The sequence below is a fragment of the Bufo gargarizans genome, chromosome 2 (genome assembly GCF_014858855.1).
Source record: "Bufo gargarizans isolate SCDJY-AF-19 chromosome 2, ASM1485885v1, whole genome shotgun sequence".
In the NCBI taxonomy this organism is placed as follows: domain Eukaryota; kingdom Metazoa; phylum Chordata; class Amphibia; order Anura; family Bufonidae; genus Bufo; species Bufo gargarizans.
The window spans coordinates 105,497,308-105,523,402 of record NC_058081.1 but is presented as its reverse complement, the minus strand read 5'-3'; the positions used below and the strand labels follow the sequence as shown (position 1 = coordinate 105,523,402).

At 47.1% G+C, this 26,095-nt stretch overlaps 1 protein-coding gene across 5 annotated transcripts; it reads left to right on the top strand.

Moving 5' to 3' along the window:
* Positions 1–601: 601 nt before the first annotated feature.
* Positions 602–23,082, top strand: C2H15orf61 (chromosome 2 C15orf61 homolog). Of its 5 annotated transcripts, none has more exons than XM_044283150.1 (3): positions 602–687; positions 21,939–22,277; positions 22,743–23,082. In XM_044283150.1, the coding sequence occupies exons 2-3, from the start codon at positions 21,941–21,943 to the stop codon at positions 22,868–22,870; spliced, it is 465 nt and encodes a 154-aa protein (XP_044139085.1). In that variant the 5' UTR covers positions 602–687; positions 21,939–21,940; the 3' UTR covers positions 22,871–23,082. The 5 variants fall into 5 exon arrangements, with proteins under 5 accessions (XP_044139085.1, XP_044139087.1, XP_044139083.1 ...); XM_044283152.1 differs by lacking the exon at positions 602–687 and adding an exon at positions 958–1,040; XM_044283148.1 differs by lacking the exon at positions 602–687 and adding an exon at positions 1,699–2,077.
* The last annotated feature ends 3,013 nt before the right edge of the window (positions 23,083–26,095 follow it).

Genomic DNA, 26,095 nt, shown 5'->3' with positions numbered 1-26,095 from the left:
AAAAAGACCGCGTGATTCACCATTTTTTTCTGTCACCTTGTCCCCCCAAAAAATAGTATAGGACTGTTCTATTATGGGCCGGACGTTCCATAAAATGTTTAATGCACGCAGCTTTTTTGGTGTTTTATCGCAATACTTTTTTATGGTATCGAAATCGAATCTAAATGTTTGTATCGTGACAACCCTTCCATTTTTTGGCCGGATCCGTGTTTTGCAGAGCGCAAAATACACACAGTCATGTGCATGAGCCCTAACACAAACAAGAAGGCAAACACGTTATCTAAAGTTGTATTCCACAAAATAAAACGGACACACTAAAGGACAGTATCATCACGTAAAGACTTAAAAGCCAGTTACACTCACATAAATGAAAAATATATATATCAAAAAAATTGTGTTTTGAAGAAAAAAAAAAAAAGCCTGTGCGCTGAACAGGTTAATATGGTGTAATACAGAACTCAGTGCGGATTACAGAACACAAGTCTATAGAAGGTGAGGTACAAACAGGCGCGCTGCAGGAAGACACCCGCTACTACACAGATCGAGCGTACTGCGCAGACTCAGAACAAACACACAGGAGCTGCGGCTCCACCAATCAGCACCGCGTTATGCTTCCAGTCATGTGACCGGTCAGGCGGCCGTGACGTCAGCAGAGGGCATTCAGCTGCTTCTGCAGTGATGAGGAAGGTGAGGTGCAGTCCGTGTGCTGACATGTATTGTGTGTGGGCACCTGTCTGAGCTCCCGGCATGCACTGCTAGTCCCCTGTATAATGGCATGTCAGTGTATTACATATACTACTGTCTACAGCAATGACTAAGTTACCAGCCTGATACTTATTGCTAGCCTGTGGCATGCTAGTTGCACTTGTCCACCACATGCCTGTTGTATACGTGTGCCCAAAGCTGGCACTACCCTTCAGTTGTCTTGCCTACAGTTTTCTTCTCTTGTTACAGGTGCTGCAGAGTGAGATTATAATGGAGCCTGGCTTTTATAAACTTGGAGCATTACATTTGCGCCATTTTTCTAATACGTGATGGCGGTAGGTTTCTACTTAAAGAGGACCTTTCACATTTTTTTTCCAGTTAAACGAAGTTTACTTGCGGGGTAGGCGGCACTGATGCTGCTAGAACTGTGCCCCGTTCTGTTTTTGCACCATGTATGCTAATAGATGGCATCGGTACAGGGAGGAGGAGATGCCAACACTTCTCAGTCGGCGTCTCCTTCTCCCTGGCTCTGGTGCGGTCCAATCGCTGCGGACCACTTTGCAGCCAGGGAGAAAAAAACTGCTCACCTTCTCCCTGGCGGTGACGCTCTCTGCTGCGATTGGACCGTGCTACAGCCTGGGAGACGCCCACTGAGAAACCGTGGCGTCTTCTCCTCCCTGTACTGATGCTATTATCGGGGGGCAGCCGCGGGGTGTTTGGAAAAAAGTTATAGTAGCATCAGCGGAGCGAATACCGGTACTTCGTTTAAAGGGGTTATCCTTTCTCTCAAAACCCCCCCAGAGGTAATATACTTGCCCGGCGCCGTTCCTGGTTCCTACCGCAGCTTCTCCTTGTACATGGATGAAAACAACTGGTGTCGGGGCGGGGGGGGGGCAGCGAATGGCAGACAGGAACGAGCCTCCCTAGCATCGAGTTTGACGTTAGGGAGGCTCTTCCCCCGCCCGCCATTGGCTGCTCCCCCCACACCGGATGTTTTCATCCGTGTACAGGGAAAAGTTGCGGTGCGGGAACCAGGAATAGCGTCGGGAGCTGGGTAAGTATATTACCTGTGAGGGGCCCGGCACATGGGGGGGGTCTAGAAATTAGATAACCCCTTTAACAAAAAAAACAGTGGAAGGTCCTCTTTAAAGGGGTTGGACGACCAGAGGAGAAAAGTGTTTGAGGTTATTCACTTTCTCCTCCAATCTCTGAAATGACATAGACTGATATGTAATGGCATAAGAGACTTTAAACACACCATGGCTTCCATAGCTTCTCACGATGGCAGCTGCTTCCTCTACTGCGCAGGCTTTGAAAGTGCTCAGTGCAGATACAAGACAGACACTCTCAGCAGCTGCCGCCATTTTGGGAGGTGATTTGTTTACTTAGGGTACCCATGGGCATCAGAGGGTGGAGTGGGCTTTACCATATGGGCTAGGGCAGGCATGTCCAAACTTCGGCCCTCCAGCTGTTGCAAAACTACAACTCCCAGCATGCCATAATAGCTGTAAGCTATCCAGGCATGCTGGGAGTTGTAGTTTTGCAACAGCTGGAAGGCCGCAGTTTGGACATGCCTGGGCTAGGGTAAGCCGTGAAGCGATTTAGCGTTTCCTATGCCATCCTATATAGCGGCCGTGACAACATGGCAGAACAGATGAGGCTTACTTCACACGAGCGATATGGATTGTGTCAGGATCTGTTCAGGGAAAGTGATGGTTTTGCACACAAGTTGAATCCATTTTGTCTGCAATTATGCTCAGTGTGCGCGTTTTTTCCATCCAAATTGTATCCGAATTATGTGCCTTTTTTTACTCAGTCATGTGGTGCGGCCGGACCCCTAAAATGTCACTGATAGGGCTTCTATCTCCTTGTTAGGCCTCTTTCACACAAACGATGTGGATTGTGTCAGGATGCGTTCAGTGAAACTCGCACCGCCAGTTCAGTCAGTTTTGTCTGGGATTGCATTCAGTTTTTTAAAAAAAAATCTGCGCGGATGCAATGTGTTTTTTACTGAAGCCCATTCACTTCTATGGGGTCAGGGCTGCGTTAAAAATGCAGAATATAGAACATGCTGCGATTCTCACGCATTGCAGAACCAGGGTGGATTTGATTTAACCCTAAGTTCACACCTGAGCGTTTTACCGCGCGTTCCTACGCGCTGTAAAACGCTCAACAAGGAGAAACCAATGCTTCCCTATGGGAATGGTTCTCACCTGGGCGTTTTACAGCGCGTACGATCGCGCTGTAAAACGCCCGACGCTCAAACAAGTTCTTGAGCTTTTTTTTGGGCGTTTGTCGCGCGTTCCTGTACATAGACTTTTGGGAACGCGCGACAATGGGCGTTCGCTTGTCACTGTATGCGCGATTGTAAACGCCCGTACAATCGCGCATACAGAGCGCTCGTTTCAGACCGCTCAGGTCTGAACCCAGGGTAAATCAAACTGATTTAAGTCACGATTTAAGTCACTAGTCAGTAAGGCTTGATTTAAATCATAGTTTTCTACATAAAGACTAATTCTTGCTAGTATAACTTATAATATGCAAGTAGATGAAGACTATTAGAATAACAACTTTCATATTAGGTTGATTCTGCATTCATAGGTTTGTAGAAGTTAGGGCTGTTTCACATGAGCGGATGCCGTGCGTGGCATCCGCTCCGTGAAAGAGTGCCAAAACCCGATGCAGACTGCAGAGGCACGGAGCATTAACATGACTGATAATGCTCCGTGCCTCTCTGTGACCTCTTTACTACGAGCATCCGCTCGTGTGAAACAGCCCTTAGGATTAAGGTCTTTTTCTCAACTCTGTTCATGTTATAACATTTTTGCTGTGAAGAAGAGGCATGTGATCTCTGCTGAGTCAAATTCAGTTTTGAGAACTGCAAAAGTAAACCAAGCTTGTGTGATAATATCTTGTAGGCAGAGAAACTGACCAATAATCTTACAAAAACCTCTGGAAGAGCCTGACATTGTGAATGGATTAATGGAATTTATTTACCAAAAAATTAAACATATACAGCCTCATTCTACATAACTAAAAAACGAATCTTTATTTCATGATGGAATAACCTTTGGATGGTAATATATTTTCCTCAAAAAGCATTTTATATAAAAAAAATCATTGATTTTTATCCACCCTGCGCAGAATTGATGCGTGAAAAAACGCTCATGTGCACAGACCCATTGAAATGAATGGGTCAGAATTCAGTGTAGGTGCTATGCGTTCATGTTACGCATTGCACTCGCGCGGAAAACTCGCTCATGTGAAAGGGGCCTTATAGAGATCAGTGGGGGAATCAGCACTCAGACCTCACCAATCTCATACCTTTCATATGTTTCTTTTACATATGAAAAAAAATGTCAACGTTCAGTGATGCTGTAAGACTAAAGTTACATGTGTGGTGCTTTTTCTGTATCGGATCCGGATTATGATGGACGCCAATCGCATCTGACAGACCCCATTGACGATAATGGGGTCCAATTAGTTTTCGTTTCTGCTGGACAAAATATTGCTGCATGCTATAGTATGGTGCTCTGCTTTTCTGCCAGAATCTGCAATGGATGCTCTTACTGGAACCTCCGCCACAGATGTGAAACTTGCCTAACCCTTTAGCACATTGTGTGGGGACACAATTACTTCTCAGTGAATTGGTACATTTCCAGGAGGACTAAGAGGAACTTTACAATCCAGACTTTTAAGAAAACATTCTCCAAAAGTTGTTTAATGGGTTATACACTCACCTAAAGAATTATTAGGAACACCATACTAATAAGGTGTTGGACCCCCTTTTGCCTTCAGAACTGCCTTAATTCTGCGTGGCATTGATTCAACAAGGTGCTGATAGCATTCTTTAGAAATGTTGGCCCATATTGATAGGATAGCATCTTGCAGGTGATGGAGATTTGAGGGATGCACATCCAGGGCACGAAGCTCCCGTTCCACCACATCCCAAAGATGCTCTATTGGGTTGAGATCTGGTGACTGTGGGGGCCATTTTAGTACAGTGAACTCATTGTCATGTTCAAGAAACCAATTTGAAATGATTTGAGCTTTGTGACATGGTGCATTTTCCTGCTGGAAGTAGCCATCAGAGGATGGGTACATGGTGGTCATGAAGGGATGGACATGGTCAGAAACAATGCTCAGGTAGCCCGTGGCATTTAAATGATGGCCAATTGGCACTAAGGGGCCTAAAGTGTGCCCAGAAAACATCCTCCACACCATTACACCACCACCACCAGCCTGCACAGTGGTAACAAGGCATGATGGATACATGTTCTCATTCTGTTTACGCCAAATTCGGACTCTACCATTTCAATGACTCAACAGAAATTGAGACTCATCAGACCAGGCAACATTTTTCCAGTCTTCAACAGTCCAATTTTGGTGAGCTTGTGCAAATTGTAGCCTCTTTTTCCTATTTGTAGTGGAGATGAGTGGTACCCGGTGGGGTCTTCTGCTGTTGTAGCCCATCCGCCTCAAGGTTGTGCGCAGTGGCGTTGCTAGGGCTGGTGTCACCCGGTGCGGTAGAAAATGGTGTCACCCCCCCTGGGACGAGTCACGTAGGGGACGTCCATCAAGCTCCGCCCTGCCGCCGCCGCGCCGCTGACATCCCTTTACTGAGCCTGCCGACCGACCCAAGCGGTAACCCACACTGCCCCACATAAAAAATATGCCCCCCACACTGCCCCACATTAAGTAATATGCCCCCCCACACTGCCCCACATTAAAGGGGTTCTGAACTTTGTTTTAACTGATGATCTACCCTCTGGATAGATCATCAGCATCTGATCAGCAGGGGTCCGACACGCGGGATCCCCGCCAATCAGCTGTTTGAGAAGGCAGCGGCGCTCCAGCAGCGCCGCGGCCTTCTCACTGTTTACCGCTGGCCCAGTGACGTCACGACTAGTATCAACTAGCGTGGGAGGGGCTAAGCTCTGTTTACTTGAATGGAGCTTAGACGCGCCCAGGCCATTTGATACTAGTCGTGACGTCACTGAGCCAGCGGCGCTGCTGCCTTCTCAAACTGCTGATCGGCGGGGGTCCCGGGTGTCGGACCCCCGCTGATCAGATGCTAAACAAAGTGCAAAACCCCTTTAAGTAATATGCCCCCCCACACTGCCCTCAATTATGTACTTTGCCCCCCACTAAGTAATTTTTCCCCACACTGCCCTCCATTATGTCGTTTGCGGCATTTCCAGGAAATGCACTTTAATGCTCCATGAGTCATGGAGCATTAAAGTGCATTTCCACCTTCTGTTCAAGCTTTACCCTGGCTGGACCTGGAGGCCCCAACCCCCTGCCCCCCCTAAATATAATAAATACTATAATGGGGTATTAAATTAAATCTAAATATAAAGTCAATATGCGCTCTCTGCGCTACCTACCACACCTCCTCCTCCCTCAGGCGCAGCAGTGGCAGGTCTGGCTGGCTGTGTGAGTGACTCGCCACCCAATCCATTAGCTCCAGACTCGAGTCCTGGGCCTGCAGGCTGCTCCTGCAGTGCAGCCGCGGCGGCGCTACTCACCAGGTAGTCACACCCCCTTCTCCACGTGACGGCCGGACCGACATCCTTGCTACTGAGTAAGGAGTAGTGATGGGAAGTTCGGATCTTTTAGGTGAATCGGTTCATTTGAATCAGCTCATTCAAATGAACCGATTCATGAATTGGATCTTCGGTTCACTTGCCGAGTCACTGACTGCTGAGTTGACTCGCAAGTGAACCGCAGACTCTAGGTGCCGGTGCGCATGCGCAGATGCTATACAGTCGATTCACTTGCTGCTGACTCAGTGCAGTCGGCTCTTCAGCTCTCTAATTAGTAATGAGTCAGGATCAGGAAGAGTGATTGATTATAGTGATAGTGAAGGGAAGCTGAGGCTGACGCTGGACAGGAGGACTCAGGACAGGAGTCAGAAGCTGTCACTGTGGTGTGCAATGTGCATGGTTACCCACAGTGACAACAGTCTGACACTGACAGTAGTACAATGAACCAAGTGAAGTGAAATGTGAATGCACAGGGAAAGCTATGTGCTGAATTGATAACAGTATTACAGTAACACAGTCACTGGCTGATAATAAAATAGTCCCCACAGTCATCACTCAGGAAAATAACTAGTGTGCAATTTGTGCACGATTTTCTAATAAACCTGAAGAGAGATTGTCACCCTGTCGGATCCGTCCTGCCACCGCTCCGTCCCCGGATCCCATTGACTATAATGGGGACGGGGTGGAGCTCCAGCACGGCAGTTTGCGGTGAGAGGCCGCCGGACTAAAAAGTTGGACATGCAGGACTTTTAGTCCGGCAGCCTTTCGCCATGCACTGCTGTGCTGCGCCGGAGCTCCACCCCATCCCCATTATAGTCAATGGGGACGGAACGGTGGTCTGGCGAAATAACGGCAGGACAGATCTGACAGGGTGAACAGCCTGTCGGATCCGTCATGCCGCTAGTGTGAAAGTAGCCTTACAATCTCATGGCTTCTGAGCAACAGATCCCGTGGTCTTCACAGTCATCTGCTGCCCAGAAACAATGATTCTGTAGGGGGACGAGCAGTAGCCATCCCTCATCCTCATGCACATGGCTCACAGGCTCAATATAGAGTAAGATCAAGATATAACACACTCCGTCTCCCACATGAACGGTGACATCTCTTTTGACAGCCAATTTGATCCTAAAGGGTTAATTCAACCTGGAATCTAAACTCTATGTCATCTGTCACTTCTCTTAGGCTACTTTCACACTAGCGTTTGATCGGATCCGTTATGAACGGATCCGATCATATTAATGCAGACGGTGGCTCCGTTCAGAACGGATCCGTCTGCATTATATTGGCAAAAAAAAGCTAAGTGTGAAATTAGCCTGAGCGGATCCGTCCAGACTTTTACATTGAAAGTCAATGGGGGACGGATCCGCTTGAAGATTGAGCCATATTGTGGCATCTTCAAGCGGATCCGTCCCCATTGACTTACATTGTAAGTCTGGACGGAGCCGCACGCCTCTGCACAGCCAGGCGGACACCCGAACGCTGCAAGCAGTGTTCAGGTGTCCGCCTGCTGAGCGGAGCGGAGGCTGAACGCCGCCAGACTGATGCATTCTGAGCGGATCCGCGTCCATTCAGACTGCATCAGGGCTGGACGGAAGCGTTCGGGTCTGCTTGTGAGCCCCTTCAAACGGAGCTCACGAGCGGACAGCCGAACGCTAGTGTGAAACTAGCCTTATCTCTCTGCTCCTATCCCTGACCCTGGGTTCAGACCTGAGCGTTCTGAAACGAGCGCTCTGTATGCACGATTGTACGGGCGTTTACAATCGCGCATACAGAGACAAGCGAACACACATTGTCGCGCGTTCCCGAATATCTCTATGTACGGGAACGCGCGACAAAATGCCCCAAAAAAGCTCAAGAACTTGTTTGATCGTCGGGCGTTTTACAGCGCGATCGTACGTGCTGTAAAACGCCCAGGTGAGAACCATTCCCATAGGGAATCATTGGTTTCTCCTTGTTGAGCGTTTTACAGCGCGTAGGAACGCGCTGTAAAACGCTCAGGTGTGAACTTAGGGTTAATCTTATCACTGCTTCAACAAAAGCAGCCAGACAGCCTCAGCCTCAGTGTGATGTAACCTGTTCTCACAGCCTGACTCACGGCTCTTTTAACTCAAAGAATCGAATGAGTCACAAACTAAGTCGGATCTTTAGATTCTTTTAAGGCTACTTTCACACTAGCGTTCGGGCGGATCCGTCTGCATTATATTAGCAAAAAAAAGCTAAGTGTGAAAATAGCCTCGGACGGATCCGTCTGCATTATATTAGCAAAAAAAAGCTAAGTGTGAAAATAGCCTCGGACGGATCCGTCTGCATTATATTAGCAAAAAAAAGCTAAGTGTGAAAATAGCCTCGGACGGATCCGTCCAGACTTTCAATGTAAAGTCAATGGGGGACGGATCCGCTTGAAGATTGAGCCACATTGTGGCATCTTCAAACGGATCCGTCCCCATTGACTTACATTGTAAGTCTGGACGGATCCGCACGCCTCCGCACTGCCAGGCGGACACCCGAACGCTGCAAGCAGCGTTCAGCTGTCCGCCTGTCCGTGCGGAGGCGAGCGGAGGCTGAACGCCGCCAGACTGATGCAGTCTGAGCGGATCCGCTCCATTCAGACTGCATCAGGGCTGGACGGCTGCGTTCGGGTCCGCTCGTGAGCCCCTTCAAACGGAGCTCACGAGCGGACCGACGAACGCTAGTGTGAAAGCAGCCTGACTTGTGACTCATTCGATTCCTTTCTATTCTTAGACTCCCTGCACTTACTTGTGTGACTCAGACGACTCGATTCAGAGAGCTGCTGGTGTGCTGTGCTTGCCTTGCCCCCTCAGCTCTGGTCGGTGATTGGTTGGTGGGCGGGGAGGGGTGGGGCTGGCAGAAGCCAGCTTCCACTCTAAGCTCATATTACACTCCTCCCCGTCCCTCCCTCAGGCTCCCTGCTGCCAGCGTCTCTGCATTTTCTGTGTGACTGAGCTGAGCCGTTTCAAAACGGCTCGGATCAGTCAAGGAGAACTCCGGCGGCCGGCGGGTGACACCCCATCAGACTGGTGTCACCCGGTGCGGCCCGCACCCCCCGCACCCCCCTCGCAACGCCACTGGTTGTGCGTGTTGTGGCTTCACAAATGCTTTGCTGCATACCTCGGTTGTAACGAGTGGTTATTTCAGTCAACGTTGCTCTTCTATCAGCTTGAATCAGTCGGCCCATTCTCTGACCTCTAGCATCAACAAGGCATCTTGGCCCACAGGACTGCCGCATACTGGATGTTTTTCCCTTTTCACACCATTCTTTGTAAACCCTAGAAATGGTTGTGCGTGAAAATCCCAGTAACTGAGCAGATTGTGAAATACTCAGACCGGCCCGTCTGGCACCAACAACCATGCCACGCTCAAAATTGCTTAAATCACCTTTCTTTCCCATTCTGACATTCAGTTTGGAGTTCAGGAGATTGTCTTGACCAGGACCACAACCCTACATGCATTGAAGCAACTGCCATGGGATTGGTTGACTAGATAATCGCATTAATGAGAAATAGAACAGGTGTTCCTAATAATTCTTTAGGTGAGTGTATATGGGTTAAAACAGACATGAGAGCAGAGAGGCCCTCTATAACTATTCCTGTCGAGCAGGACATCCTTATTGTACAAGATTCGCCGAGCGCTCACCTCCTGATAATTAATCAGCTCCCTGTTTATTTACTGCAGTAAGATGGCAGGTGTTGGGATGTATTAATCATAGCCCGGCACAAACAAGGCCGCCCTCACCTCCATAATTAATAGAGCACGGGCTTCGCTTTGTGTGCTAATAAAGAGAAGTGGAGACACTTAGCGACTTTCATGTCTTCACAAAGCCAGTTAATGAGCAGCAAAGGCGTCTTTCTGTTATTTCCTGCGCAGGAAGTGCACTCTTCTGCAGCCGCTGAAATAGAACTCCCTGATAATATTATAGTTATGTAGATACTACAGTTGAAAAAAACGACACAAGACCATCATGTTCAACCAAGGAATGGGTGGGGGTGTGAATTTTAGGAAAGGGGAGTGACACCCAGACTTCTATCCATTTTCATAAGCAGTAGTGTTCTTTAATTTTAGGCTGTTTAGGAGCAGGGCAGCCTGCCGGATCCTCTACTCCACCGCTGGATCACCATTGATAAGTTTCTCGCGGTGATCTAGCCAACTTCCGGCATAAATGTCGGCCAGACAAAAACTGTTGCGGGCTGCGGTTTCTGTCTGGCCTAAACCGGACATTTATGCTGGAAATCGGCCAAACCACTGCTAGAGCTCATTGCAATCAATGGGGATCCGGTGACAAAGTAGAGAAATCGGCATGCTGGTCTGTGCCGGAACAGCCTGCCAGGTCTCCAAACGGAAATGTAAACGAGGTCTAAATCTTTTTTTTTTTAAACTGTGCATTGAAGTGAATGGGGCCAAGTGTGATACCAAGTACAGCCGCTATACAATGTATGGTGCTGTGCTTGGTAAGCTGCGAGAAGGCCGCAGTGCTCACAGGAGTGCCGGTGCCTTCTCAAACAGCTGATCATCAGGGGTCCCGGATGTTGGACCCCCACCATTCAGTTACTGATGATCTCTTCTGAAAATAGGTCATCAGTATCAAAATCTCTGAAAACCCCTTTAATCATGTTCCCCCTTAGACCTCTCTTCTCAAGACTAAATAAATGTAATTATTTTAGTATTTCCTTATAACTAAGACCCTCCATGCCCCTAATCAGTTTAGTCGCTCTCCTTTGTACCTTTTTCCAGCTCCAGGGCATCCTTTCTATGTACTGGTGCCCAGAGGTGAGCTGTATATTCCAGATGAGGCTGCACCAAAGCTTTGTAAAGCGATAATATTACATCCCTGCCTTGCAAGTTCATTCCTCATTCAATACAAGACCGTATCCTGTTAGCCTTGAAAGCAGCTGATTGACATTGTATACTGCCATTTAGTCTATGATCTACAAGGACACCCAAATCCTTCTCTACAAGTGACTCTCCCAGTTCTACTCCCCCTTGGCGGGGTCTGCAACCTCTGGCACTCCAGCTGTTGTGAAACTACAACTCCAAAGCATGCTTTATTAACTTCTATGAGTAGCTAAGCAAGAATGCGTGCTGGGAGTTGTAGTTCCACCACAGCTGGAATACTGAAGGTTGCCCATTCCTGCCCTAGGACATATGATGCACGAAGATTATTAGTACCCAGATGTATAACTTTACATTTATTCACACTGAACTCCCCAAAGTCAGCTGCTAGTTCATGGACATCTTCCATAGACTACACGGAACTACATAGCTTGGTGTCATCTGCAAAAATATTACTCCCATCCTCGATATCATTAATAAATATGTAAGTATTAGGGAACCATTCAGAATAGCAATAATTGACCACAACTCTCTGGACACAGTACCTCTGCCAGTTTTTATTCCAAGTATACTTTCCAAGCCTATAGACCTTACTTTACCTATTAAGCGTCTATGAGGGACAGTATCAAAAGCCTTTGTAAAATCCAGAAACACTACATCCACAGCCGCCCCTCTGTCCAGGCTACTACTCGCCTCCTCATAAAAATAAATCGGGTTAGTCTGACAACTTCTGTCCTTGGTAAACCCCTGCTGGTTATTGCTTATGATATTATTAGCATTCACATACTCCTGTATACAGTCTCTCGAACATTTTTCCCACAGCAGATATCGGTTAGGAGTGGGGCTGAAACGATTACTTGATTGAATAGAGTAATTCGACACAAAAAAATCCTTGATGCAATTTTTTTGCATCGAGGATTCGTTTGTCATGTGACCATGGAGCGGGAGTGAAGCGCTTGCTATTACTCACCGCTCCGTGGTCACCCACCGGCCCGTACCGCACTGCACTGTATCCTGACACATCGTCAGGTCATAGTGCACGTAAGCGCGCACTATGACCCAACGCTGTCTGACGTCAGGATGACAGTGCAGCGTGCGGAGAAGAAGATATAGGAGCGGCGCCCCTACAGGAGAGGTAAGTATTTTATTTCACTGGCGTTGGGGACATCGCTAGGAGAAGCAGCTGGTGGCACTAGGGGGGGCAAGCTTGTGGCACTGGGGGGGCAAGCGGTAAGTATTTTATTTCACAGGCGTTGGGGACATGGCTAGGAGGGGCAGCTGGTGGCACTGGGGGGCAAGCTGGTGGGACTGGGGGGGCAAGAGGTAAGTATTTTATTTCACTGGCGTTGGGGACATGGCTAGGGGGGGGCAAGCTGATGGCACTGGGGGGCAAGCTGATGGCACTGGGGGGCAAGCTGATGGCACTGGGGGGCAAGCTGATAGCACTGGGGGGCAAGCTGATAGCACTGGGGGGGCAGCTGATGACATGGGGGGGGGCAGCTGAGTTGTTTTTAGAAAGAAAAACGTTCTTTTAATTCGCTTTTTGTTATTAGAGTACTCGATTAATCAATAGAATACTTGATTCCAAAAATAGTTGATAGCTGCAGCCCTAGTGAGGAGGACTATTTCTTTATATGGAGTGATTCATGAAGCCGCTCTGGGCAGGCGGTGGTCTCCATTGAAAAGAGTAGATCCGTCAGATGACTCCAAACCTTTACTGTAAGCTCACAAGAGCTTACAATCTGTGGGGATGGGGTAATTATCATTATTTTCTGCCTGGAGATCAAATATTAATTATTTATAATATTTTATATTAAGAATCAAATTATCAGTTGTTTTTTGTCTCTCACGTGGCTATTGAGATTTTGGTCTTGTCCAGGTTTATGGCCATTCTTTTTTGAATTTTAGGATGATTTACGAAGTGACAGAAGGTCAGTCAGAAGGTCTGATATCATATATGGGAATACTGAGATTTATCATACCTAATGGCAGAAAGAGCAGAGCAGTTCCTCAGCCAGCACGTTCTGTCCCTGGCACTGGTTCTGATTAATCTTCTGCACTGTGAGTAAGGTAATTATAAAAAGTGTGTCCATAATAAATCATTTCAATAGAGTTAGCTCTTGTGGATAGAGGAAAAGTTTTTTAATGGGACAACCTCTCTAAGGTAGCACTTTCATAAATTGAGGGGGGGGGGGGGTCATTATCTGCAGTTCTTGGGCTTGACTCAAATAATAGTAGTGACAATCCACAATCTTTTGGATTGGAATGTCGATATCAATCCAGTGTTTTTGGAGACACCAGTAAATGTTTGGAGCCATCAGTTATCTGTCTATCTGTCTTTAGTCTGTTCTGTCAGCTAAAGGACCATCTCCATATACTATATTAGGAAAGTTTGAGTTAATATGGAAGGGGTGACCTCTCTTCGGGTCCCTCCTCTTCTGGTCAGAGTTTAGATTGGTTTTAAAGAGCATCTCTTGCTCTGAAGGACCTGCTCTGTCCTACATTACACAGACAGACTATTTAGGTGAATGGGCACTATGTAATGCTTAATTTCTCCAGTGGTGGCGCTGCAGAGAAATTGAACCCTCATTTCCAGTTGGCCCCACAGATTACAGCTGTGATCATCTTAAGGCATCATGCACGCGACCATCTCTGTTTTGCACTCCGCAAGGCATGGATACTGGCCGTGTGCGGCTGCACTTTCCCGTTCTGCATGTCCCTAACTATTGTTGCTTATTCTTGCTTATCTTTTTTGCAGAGCCGCGGAACGGACGTACGGATGTTTGCTGTCCGCATCTTTTGCACCCCATAGAAATTAATGGGTCCGCATCCGATCCTCCAAAAAATGCGGATCGGATATGGACAAAAATACTTTCGTGTGCATGAGGACTGATGTTAAAGGGGTTATCCCATGATTAATGTAAAAAATGAAAATCAGACATCATATAGTACATGACAGCCTCTTTCTAACAAAGCCCAGCTCTGTACATCACACGGATCCAGAGATGCAGATAAGTGGGCGTGTCCGTGCTCTCCCTATCACAGCTCAGGAGGCGTGTCTGTGCTCTCCCTATCACAGCTCAGGAGGCGTGTCTGTGCTCTCCCTATCACAGCTCAGGAGGCGTGTCTGTGCTCTCCCTATCACAGCTCAGGAGGCGTGTCCGTGCTCTCCCTATCACAGCTCAGGAGGCGTGTCTGTGCTCTCCCTATCACAGCTCAGGAGGCGTGTCTGTGCTCTCCCTATCACAGCTCAGGAGGCGTGTCTGTGCTCTCCCTATCACAGCTCAGGAGGCGTGTCTGTGCTCTCCCTATCACAGCTCAGGAGGCGTGTCTGTGCTCTCCCTATCACAGCTCAGGAGGCGTGTCTGTGCTCTCCCTATCACAGCTCAGGAGGCGTGTCTGTGCTCTCCCTATCACAGCTCAGGAGGCGTGTCTGTGCTCTCCCTATCACAGCTCAGGAGGCGTGTCTGTGCTCTCCCTATCACAGCTCAGGAGGCGTGTCTGTGCTCTCCCTATCACAGCTCAGGAGGCGTGTCTGTGCTCTCCCTATCACAGCTCAGGAGGCGTGTCTGTGCTCTCCCTATCACAGCTCAGGAGGCGTGTCTGTGCTCTCCCTATCACAGCTCAGGAGGCGTGTCTGTGCTCTCCCTATCACAGCTCAGGAGGCGTGTCTGTGCTCTCCCTATCACAGCTCAGGAGGCGTGTCTGTGCTCTCCCTATCACAGCTCAGGAGGCGTGTCTGTGCTCTCCCTATCACAGCTCAGGAGGCGTGTCTGTGCTCTCCCTATCACAGCTCAGGAGGCGTGTCTGTGCTCTCCCTATCACAGCTCAGGAGGCGTGTCTGTGCTCTCCCTATCACAGCTCAGGAGGCGTGTCTGTGCTCTCCCTATCACAGCTCAGGAGGCGTGTCTGTGCTCTCCCTATCACAGCTCAGGAGGCGTGTCTGTGCTCTCCCTATCACAGCTCAGGAGGCGTGTCTGTGCTCTCCCTATCACAGCTCAGGAGGCTTGTCTGTGCTCTCCCTATCACAGCTCAGGAGGCTTGTCTGTGCTCTCCCTATCACAGCTCAGGAGGCGTGTCTGTGCTCTCCCTATCACAGCTCAGGAGGCTTGTCTGTGCTCTCCCTATCACAGCTCAGGAGGCTTGTCTGTGCTCTCCCTATCACAGCTCAGGAGGCTTGTCTGTGCTCTCCCTATCACAGCTCAGGAGGCTTGTCTGTGCTCTCCCTATCACAGCTCAGGAGGCTTGTCTGTGCTCTCCCTATCACAGCTCAGGAGGCTTGTCTGTGCTCTCCCTATCACAGCTCAGGAGGCTTGTCTGTGCTCTCCCTATCACAGCTCAGGAGGCGTGTCCGTGCTCTTCCTATCACAGCTCAGGAGGCAGTTGAAGGATGAAATGGAGCACGTGTGGCCATCTCAGTGAGCAGGACAAATAAATAAGAAAAAGAACAAACAGCAGGTGGCGCTATACAGATACATTTTATAGAATAACTTAGTGGCTATACAAATTTTTTTATTACATGCTGTTACAAAAGTATTCATATCCAGGTGCTGGTTTGAAAACTGTAGAATATTTTTCATAGTACAACCCCTTTAACCACTTCAACCCCGCTAGCTGAAACCCCCTTCATGACCAGAGCACTTTTTACACTTCGGCACTACGCTACTTTAACCGTTTATCGCTCGGTCATGCAACTTACCACCCAAATGAATTTTACCTTCTTTTCTTCTCACTAATAGAGCTTTCATTTGGTGGTATTTCATTGCTGCTGGCATTTTTACTTTTTTTGTTATTAATCAAAATGTAACGATTTTTTTGCAAAAAAATGACATTTTTCACTTTCAGCTGTAAAATTTTGCAAAAAAAAACGACATCCATATATAAATTTTTCACCAAGTTTATTGTTCTACATGTCTTTGATAAAAAAAAATGGTTTGGGTAAAAGTTATAGCGTTTACACACTATGGTACAAAAATGTGAATTTCCGCTTTTTGAAACAGCTCTGACTTTCTGAGCACCTGTCATGTTTCCTGAGGTTCTACAATGCCCAAACAGTAGAAAAACCCCACAAATGACCCCATTTCGGAAAGTAGACACCCTAAGGTATTCGCTGATGGGCATAGTGAGTTCATAGAACTTTTTATTTTTTGTCACAAGTTAGCGGAAAATGATTATTTTTATTTTATTTTATTTTTTTCTTACAAAGTCTCATATTCCACTAACTTGCGACAAAAAATAAAAAATTCTAGGAACTCACCATGCCCCTCACAGAATACCTTGGGGTGTCTTCTTTCCAAAATGGGGTCACTTGTGGCGTAGTTATACTGCCCTGGCAATTTAGGGGCCCATATATGTGAGAAGTACTTTGCAATCAAAATCTGTAAAAAATGACCGGTGAAATCCGAAAGGTGCACTTTGGAATATGTGCCCCTTTGCCCACCTTGGCAGCAAAAAAGTGTCACACATCTGGTATTGCCGTACTCAGCAGAAGTTGGGCAATGTGATTTGGGGTGTCATTTTACATATAACCATGCTGGGTGAGAGAAATATCTTGGCAAAAGACAACTTTTCCAATTTTTTTATACAAAGTTGGCATTTGACCAATATATTTTTCTCACCCAGCATGGGTATATGTAAAATGACACCCCAAAACACATTCCCCAACTTCTCCTGAGTACGGCGATACCACATGTGTGACACTTTTTTGCTGCCAAGGTGGGCAAAGGGGCACATATTCCAAAGTGCACCTTTCGGATTTCGCAGGCCATTTTTTACACATTTTGATTGCAAAGTACTTCTCACACATTTGGGCCCCTAAATTGCCAGGGCAGTATAACTACGCCACAAGTGACCCCATTTTGGAAAGAAGACACCCCAAGGTATTCCATGAGGGGCATGGCGAGTTCCTAGAATTTTATTTATTTTTTGTCACAAGTTAGCAGAAAATGATGATTTTTTTTTCTTTCTCTTTTTTCCTTACAAAGTCTCATATTCCACTAACTTGCGACAAAAAATAAAAAATTCTAGGAACTCGCCATGCCCCTCACGGAATACCTTGGGGTGTCTTCTTTCCAAAATGGGGTCACTTGTGGGGTAGTTATACTGCCCTGGCAATTTAGGGGCCCATATGTGTGAGAAGTACTTTGCAATCAAAATGTGTAAAAAATGGCCTGCGAAATCCAAAAGGTGCACTTTGGAATATGTGCCCCTTTGCCCACCTAGGCAGCAAAAAAGTGTCACACATCTGGTATCGCCGTACTTAGGAGAAGTTGGGGAATGTGTTTTGGGGTGTCATTTTACATATACCCATGCTGGGTGAGAGAAATATCCTGGCAAAAGACAACTTTTCCAATTTTGTTATACAAAGTTGGCATTTGACCAAGATATTTATCTCACCCAGCATAGGTATATGTAAAATGACACCCCAAAACACATTCCCCAACTACTCCTGAGTACGGCGATACCAGATGTGTGACACTTTTTTGCAGCCTAGGGGCGCAAAGCAGCCCAAATTCCTTTTAGGAGGGCATTTTTAGACATTTGGATCCCAGACTTCTTCTCACGCTTTAGGGCCCCTAAAAAGCCAGGGCAGTATAAATACCCCACATGTGACCCCACTTTGGAAAGAAGACACCCCAAGGTATCCAATGAGGGGCCTGGCAAGTTCATAGAAATATTTTTTTTTCGCATAAGTTAGCGGAAATTGATTTTTTATTTTTTTTTGTTTTCTCACAAAGTCTCACTTTCTGCTAACTTGGGACAAAAATTTAAATCTTTCATGGACTCAATATGCCCCTCAGCGAATACCTTGGGGTGTCTTCTTTCCGAAATGGGGTCAGTTGTGGGGTGTTTGTACTGCCCTGGCATTTGAGGGTCTCCGCAATCATTACATGTATGGCCAGCATTAGGAGTTTCTGCTATTCTCGTTATATTGAGCATACAGGTAATGAGATTTTTTTTTCCGTTTAGCCTCTGGGCTGAAAGAAAAAAATGAACGGCACAGATTTCTTCATTCGCATCGATCAATGTGGATGAAAAAATCTCTGCCAAAAAAAAAAAGGAGGGGAAAGGCGTCTGCCAGGACATAGGAGCTCCGCCCTGCATCCATACCCACTTAGCTCGTATGCCCTGGCAAACCAGATTTCTCCATTCGCATCAATCGATGTGGATGAATAAATCATTGCCGGGATTTTTTATTTATTTTTTACATACAAAGTGTTTGCCAAAGCATAGGAACGCCGCCTCCTCCTCAGCTCGTATGCCTCGGCAAACATATCTGTTACTGCAGAGTAGAAATCTCGTCTTGCAGCGCCGCATACACCGACTTGCGTGTAATCTGACAGCAGCGCAATGCTTCTGTCAGAATGCACATCGGTGCTGCAGCTAGTCGATCGGTTGGTCCACCTGGAAGGTAAAAAAAGAAAAAAAAAAAAAAAGAAAAAACCAGGCCGCAACGCAATAATTTTATTAACTTTGCAACAGAACATATAAACTTTAACTTTTTTAACTGAACATTAACCTTTTTGTTTACTGGTGTTTTTTTTTTTGTTTTTTTTTTTTTTACCTTTATAGAACAAACCTCTCCTTCCCCATGGGTCAATGTGCAAAGCGCAAATCGCCCAAAGATGTGGCGAAGTGCGTTATGCACTTTGTCCCATGTGAAAGGAGACGTTTGCAGCAGCTGTATGAGTGAATGGGCCCTAATAGCCCTGTGTGCCTGTCCTGCTGAGATGATCCCTATGCTAGGTGTACCTGTGTGTCGTACTTCCGAAAACACTCTCCAAAGCATAGGGCAGGGTGGTCAGGACAGTCAGGACAGAAATAGCGGGTGTCACGCCTTATTCCACTCCTGCTACAGACACAACATCTTTTTCGGGGTGACGGTTGGGTTGAGGTACCAGGAACGACATTGGGGAAATGTCGCTCGTGTAGACGGCTAACTACACTGGTGGATGGGGCCACGGAACCTCCTGGGTACAGGAGGTTCTCGATGATCTCTTCCTGAAATTTGAGGAAGGATCCAGTTCTCCCAGCCTTACTGTAGAGAACAAAACTATTGTACAGAGCCAATTGAATCAAATATACAGACACCTTCTTATACCAGCGTCTGGTTCTGCGGGAAACTAAATACGGAGACAACATCTGGTCATTGAAGTCCACCCCTCCCATGAGCAAATTATAGTCGTGGACTGAGAGGGGCTTTTCAATGACACGGGTTGCTCGCTCAATTTGTATTGTCGTGTCTGCGTGAATGGAGGAGAGCATGTAAACGTCACGCTTGTCTCTCCATTTCACCGCGAGCAGTTCTTCGTTACACAGTGCGGCCCTCTGCCCCCTTGCAAGACGGGTGGTAACGAGCCGTTGGGGGAAGCCCGCGCGACTAGTTCGCGCGGTACCACAGGCGCCAATCCGTTCTAGAAACAAATGCCTAAAGAGGGCCACACTTGTGTAAAAATTGTCCACATAAAGATGGTACCCCTTGCCGAATAAGGGGGACACCAAGTCCCAAACTGTCTTCCCACTGCTCCCCAGGTAGTCAGGGCAACCGACCGGCTCCAGGGTCTGATCTTTTCCCTCATAGATCCGAAATTTGTGGGTATAGCCTGTGGCCCTTTCACAGAGCTTATACAATTTGACCCCATACCGGGCCCGCGCGCTCGCTTGGTATGTATTGTTTGAAGCCAAGGCGCCCGGTAAAATGTATCAGGGACTCGTCTACGCAGATGTTTTGCTCTGGGGTATACAAATCTGCAAATTTCAGGTTGAAATGGTCTATGAGGGGGCGAATTTTGTGGAGCCGGTCAAAAGCAGGGTGGCCTCTGGGATGGGAGGCGGTGTTGTCACTAAAGTGCAGGAACCGCAGGATGGCCTCAAAACGTGCCCTGGACATAGCAGCAGAGAACATGGGCATGTGATGAATCGGGTTCGTGGACCAATATGACCGCAATTCATGCTTTTTTGTCAGGCCCATGTTGAGGAGGAGGCCCAGAAAAGTTTTAAGTTCGGAAACTTGGACTGGTTTCCACCGGAAAGGCTGGGCATAAAAGCTTCCCGGGTTAGCGGTGATAAATTGTGTGGCATACCGGTTTGTCTCTGCCACAACTAAGTCTAAGAGCTCCGCAGTCAAGAACAGCTCAAAAAATCCCAGGGCCGAACCGATCTGAGCTGTCTCAACCCGAACTCCAGACTGGGCGGTGAAAGGGAAAACTACAGGTGCGGCGGAAGTTGGGGACTGCCAATCAGGGTTTGCCAGCACCTCTGGGATTCTAGGGGCTCTACGGGCACGTCTTTGCGGTGGCTGCGACGGGGTCACTACTGCACGTGCCACCGTACCAGCTTCAACTGCCCTTCTGGTGCTCGCTACTTCACCATGTTGTACGGCAGTGCTGGTACTAGGTCCAGGATGGGCTGCGCTGCTGGTGTATGCCTCACCACGTAATCCGACAGCACCAGCCCCACTCTGCTGCTCTTGAAGCGGATCCTGCCCAAGCTGCGGTCTAGCGACACGGGGCCGGGTACGCCTGGTGGTATCGGGGACCTCAGCCTCCTCGTCCGAACTTTGGGTCAGAGAGCCACTGCTTTCTACAGGTTCGTATTCTGACCCGCTGGATTCATCAGATGAGGGTTCCCACTCCTCATCCGACTGGGTCAGAAGCCTGTAGGCCTCTTCAGAAGAATACCCCCTGTTAGACATGTGGGCAACTAAATTTAGGGGTATTCCCTGAGACTACCCAAGAAAAAAAAGCAAGCCTGTCTTACAAAGGGGAGGCTAGCGAAGTACCGGAGGCCGCTGCGGTTGATAAAAAATATCAAAACTGATTTTTTTATCGCCGCAGTGCGTGTAAAGTGATTGTGCAGTGATCAAAAAATAAAAAAATTTTGTCACTGTGGTGGGGCGGGCGTGGGCGAGCGATCAGGCCTGATCGGGCAAACACTGCGTTTTGGGTGGAGGGAGAACTAAAGTCACACTAATACAATTATAGATCTGACCGTGATCAGTTTTGATCACTTCCAGATACTATAAAAGTACAAATGCTGATTAGCGATACGCTAATCAGCGAATAACGGACTGCGGTGCGGTGGGCTGGGCGCTAACTGATCCCTAAACTACCTAACCAAGGGGCCTAAACTATACTGAAACCTAACAGTCAATAACAGTGAAAAAAAAAAGTGACAGTTTGCACTGATCACTTTTTTCCTTTCACTTGTGATTGACAGGGGCGATCAAAGGGGTGATCAAAGGGTTAATTGGGGTTCAGGGGGGTGATCAGGGGCTAAAGTGTAGTGTTTGGTGTACTCACTGTGAAGCCTGCTCCTCTGCTGGATCCAACCGACGAAAAGAACCAGCAGAGGAGCAGGCAGCCATATAACAGATCATATTTACAAATATGATCTGTTATCTGGCACTGTGATTGGATTTTTTAAAAATCAGCAACCTGCCAGCCACGATCATTGGCTGGCAGGTTGCTGACGAAATACTTCTCGACGAGATGCCGGCCCGAACTGCGCATGCGCGGGCCGGCAAAGCGCGTCATCTCGCGTCTCGCGAGATGACGCGTATATGCGTGACTGTGCGCAGCGCTGCCGCCTCCGGACCGCACATCTGCGTTAGGCGGTCCGGAGGCGGTTAAGGGACTCCTAACAAGTAGGGATTGTCCTACAGGCTGCAGGTTCACATACCTTCTACAGTTTTTCTTTTATTTTCCAGAATATGTATTCCTAAAAACATCTGAATCCCAGAGGGCTGCTCGTCTTCGGGCTTTGTGATATTTATTACGTGTTGCCTTTTTGCCTGGTGATTAGCACACAAAATATTCACTTCTCTCTCTTGTCTTGCAGACATGCTATTGGTGAAGAAAGCCCACAACACATTGCTGCGCGTCCTTCTCTTCCCTGCTGTGTCCTCCAGGCGTCCTCGTCCCAACGCCTCTGAAGTCTTGACCCAGCACCTCCTGCAGCGGGACCTACCACACTGGACTTCTTTTTGTGTCAAGTACAGCACTGTTAATAATGACCAGTTTGGCTTATCAAACTTCAACTGGGAAGTGAATGGCACAAATTACCATATCCTCCGAACGGGCTGTTTCCCATTCATTAAATATCACTGCTCCCGCGCTGCCCCCCAGGACCTGCATCTTCACAACCACTTCTTTACCACACTAAAAGCCATAAATCTAGGTAAGTGATGGAGAGATGCTGTAATTACACCCCACACACTCCATCCTGCCTCCCACCCAAGGCTTATTAAATATTTAGCTTTATAAAGGCCATCAATTGTCTTTTCAAACAGAATATGTGGAGCGTGGCTTCCTGTGGCTGCTTATCCATATGGCTGGGATTAATTACTTTGCTTTATTATCGCAGCTTATTAAAATCTCCCTTGCTGCCGTTGGTTAGAACAGCCCATTATGTTAGCGGGTTATTATGGGTTTCATATTAATCGCATTATTATCTCTCTGGCTGCCTTTCATTAGTAAAGCTGCAGAACGCGTCTAACATAAATAAGTAAAATAAAGTTGTCCCTTCATTGCTAGCACAATAACGGGGAAGCCTGAGATGATAGGACGTGAATGCAGAGCAGTGCAGGGGAAGGTAATGACCGCGCCACTTCTCCTTCTGATTGGTTCTGTGTGTGCTCGGCAGGGATCCCCACTCTAATGTATGGTCTAGGATCTTGGCTGTTCGCCCGAGTTACCGAGACGGTTCCTACCAGCTGTGGACCGGTGACCATCTACTTTCTGATCAAGGAGGACAAAGGAGCCATGTTTTGAGATCAGGACCATCTTCTGCTAAGTGTGACTTATCTCTCCTCCTATCGTTACTATCATTTGAGTCAGTATTGGCTCCTTATGAATAGCTCTTCTCAAATCCAGGTTGCGTTCAGTCACTGTCTTATATAATTTATTGGTTACCAATGGACCCGTAAGTAACTTTGGATTATATCTGAACTGGAAGCAGGGAATAAATGAACCCTAAGAGATGACATTGTGTTCTTGATTGTATAGACAGCAAATATGCATACACAGTAGGGCACATTTACCAAAGTTGTACATCCGTTATCTGGTGTACAAAAGTCGAAAATCTTTACAGAAATTGCATTTTGCACACAAAAAAATTCAACTTTTTACAATCCTACTTTTTAAAAAGTGGGTATAGCTTAGTGGAAGGGGTGGGCCATCTTGGCCTGACAGATTTACAATATTTTATGTCATAAAACCAGTGTAAATTATAACTGAAACCTGTTTGCAGTTTGGGGCATATGGACAGCAAAGGATGCAATAAGAGCAGCCGTCAGTGGAACTAACCCTATCACACCAGACACAGTGTTGATCCAGCTGATTAAAATGATACCGGTCATTTGTAGTGTTCCCCAGAAAATCATTAGTAGTGTTCCCCAGAAAAATACTTTTATTGTTTATGGAAGTGAGGACTTTAGTGCACCAAGGGGTGGGTCCTAGCTAGGGGTTGGCGATATAAACGATATACGATATCGACACAAATTTGGGAAAAGATATAGATTTTAGCTATATCACCATATCGCGATAGATGACCACGGTGCGGTAGTGAATTGAAGAAGCTTCTCACTCACCGCTCCGTGGCCTCTCGACTTTGCACCGTACTGCACTGGCCAGGGCCTTGCGTGCACACAGCCTTGCACCCTGTAGGAAAGGTAAGTATATTAGCAGGGGCCCGAAGTAGCAGTGGCAAAGGCATGGGGCTGATGGGGCTGATGGCGCTGGCTGGGGGACATGGATGATGATGGCCATGTAATTTGTATACATACAAAAGTAAATAATATATCGCGATATATCGTTATATCACACATGCTTCAAATTATATTGCGATATAGATTTTAGGCCATATTGCCCAGCCCTAGTCCTAGCCCATCGGTGCACCACAGCTCCTTTGCTTTCCAGTGCTGGCCATGCCTTACAGTGCCTTCATTTGCATAAAGAATCTAAGTCTATTTTCTCTGGAACGCTGCATCCAATTTTCACAAGATAGGTGTCAGTTTAATCAGCAGTATCAACCCTACTAGGCATCCACTGAAATGAATGGAAACTCTGTAACACATCATTATTTATGCAGCAGAGTGTTATTTCACAGTGGAGCACAGGGCAGTGATTGACACATGTGGGAAGTTTTTATGCAGCGTATTTTCTGGCATATTTTTCCAACACATGTGACGTCACCCGCGGCTCGGATGCGGACCTATTCACTTCAATGGGGCCGCAGAAGATGCAGACAGCACTCCGTGTGCTGTCCGCCTCCGTTGCTCCGTTATGTGGCCCCACAAAAAAAATATAACATGTCCTAATCTTGTCCGCGCTTTGTGGACAAGAATAGGCAGTTTTATTAAAGGCTGTCCGTGCCGTTCGGCAAATTGCGGAACGCACACAGAGTCACGGACGCCATCCGTGTTTTGCAGATCCGCGGTTTGCGGACCGCAAAAAATGGAACAGTCGTGTGTAGGTAAACATGTGTTTTTGGTGCAGATTTGATGGAGTTTTGACACTGATCTCATTCTTCCATCAAAAAGGGTGAAATCTGCACCAAAAATTGCAAACAAATTTCTAAATCCACACAGCAGGTCAATTTCCACACAGAATCTCATACACTTCTCTGGTATGGTATTATACTGCTGTTTTTCTGCACTTAATGTGCAGGTAGTCTTAAAGGGCATCTGTCAGCAGTTTTGTACCTATGACACTGGCGGACCTGTTACATGTGCACTTGGCAGCTGAAGACATCTGTGTTGGTCCCATGTTCATATGTGCCCACATTACTGAGAAAAATTATACTTTACTATATGCAAATGAGTCTCTAGGAGCAATCGGGACATTACCATTACACCTAGAGGCTCTGCTCTCTCTGGAACTGCAGCGCCCTCTGCATTTTGATTGACAGGGCCAGGCAGTGATGATGTTTTCACTGCCAGACCCTGTCAATCAAACTGTAGAGGGTGCGGCAGTTGCAGAGAGAGCAGAGCCTCTAGGTGTAATGACAACGCCCCTGTTGCTCCTAGAAGCTCATTTACATATATTAAAACATCATTTTTCTCAGCAATGCGTGCACATAAGAACATGGGACCAACACAGATGTCTTCAGCTGCCAAGCGCACATGTAACAGGTCAGCCAGTGTCATAGGTACAAATCTGCTGACAGATGCCCTTTAAGTGTACAACTCATCTCCACACAGTGGACACCAGCCATGTTCTCAGATCTGCCAGTATGAACTAGTCAAGGCTAGAGACATCCCCGATGGTATGAGACACTGTGGGCCTCGTGTATAAAACAGATACACACAGAAATCGGATTCCAGGTCTCTTTTATCCAAGTTCCAAGGTGAGAAAGATATGAAATTTATATGATTAGGTGACATAGAGACCTGCACATTTATATATTTTTTTCTAAATGTGACTGGTCCATGAAAATCGAACACGCATCATTGACTTAATCTATACTGAAGTACAATTGTTCATATCTGAGCACAGAGTATAAGGGAATGTGCACCCACAACAGAAATATCTGCAACTGAAAATCACTTCCATTTTTAATGGCTTTTTTATTTTTATTTTTGCACTTTGTTTTGTGCATTGTCTTCTTCTTTTGTGGGAAAAATGACAACTGGGTGGAAATTATGAAATACACATGCGTTTTTTTTTTTTGTTTTTTTTTGCTACTGGAGTTAAAGAGGACCTTTCATTACAATAAAAAAATCTAAACTAAGTATGCTGACATGTAGAGCAGCGCTCGGGGATCTCCCTGCACTTACTATTATCCCTGGGCGCCGCTCCGTTCTCCCGGTATAGGCTCCGGTATCTTCTGATTTTTGGCTCAACTGTTAGGAGCCTGCCGGCGTCTCCTTCTCCCAGGCTGTAGCACTGGCCAATCGCAGCGCTCAGCTCATAGCCTGAGAGTTTTTTTTTTTCTTCCAGGCTATGAGCTGAGCGCTGCGATTGGCCAGCACTCCAGCCTGCAGGCTCCTCCCAGTT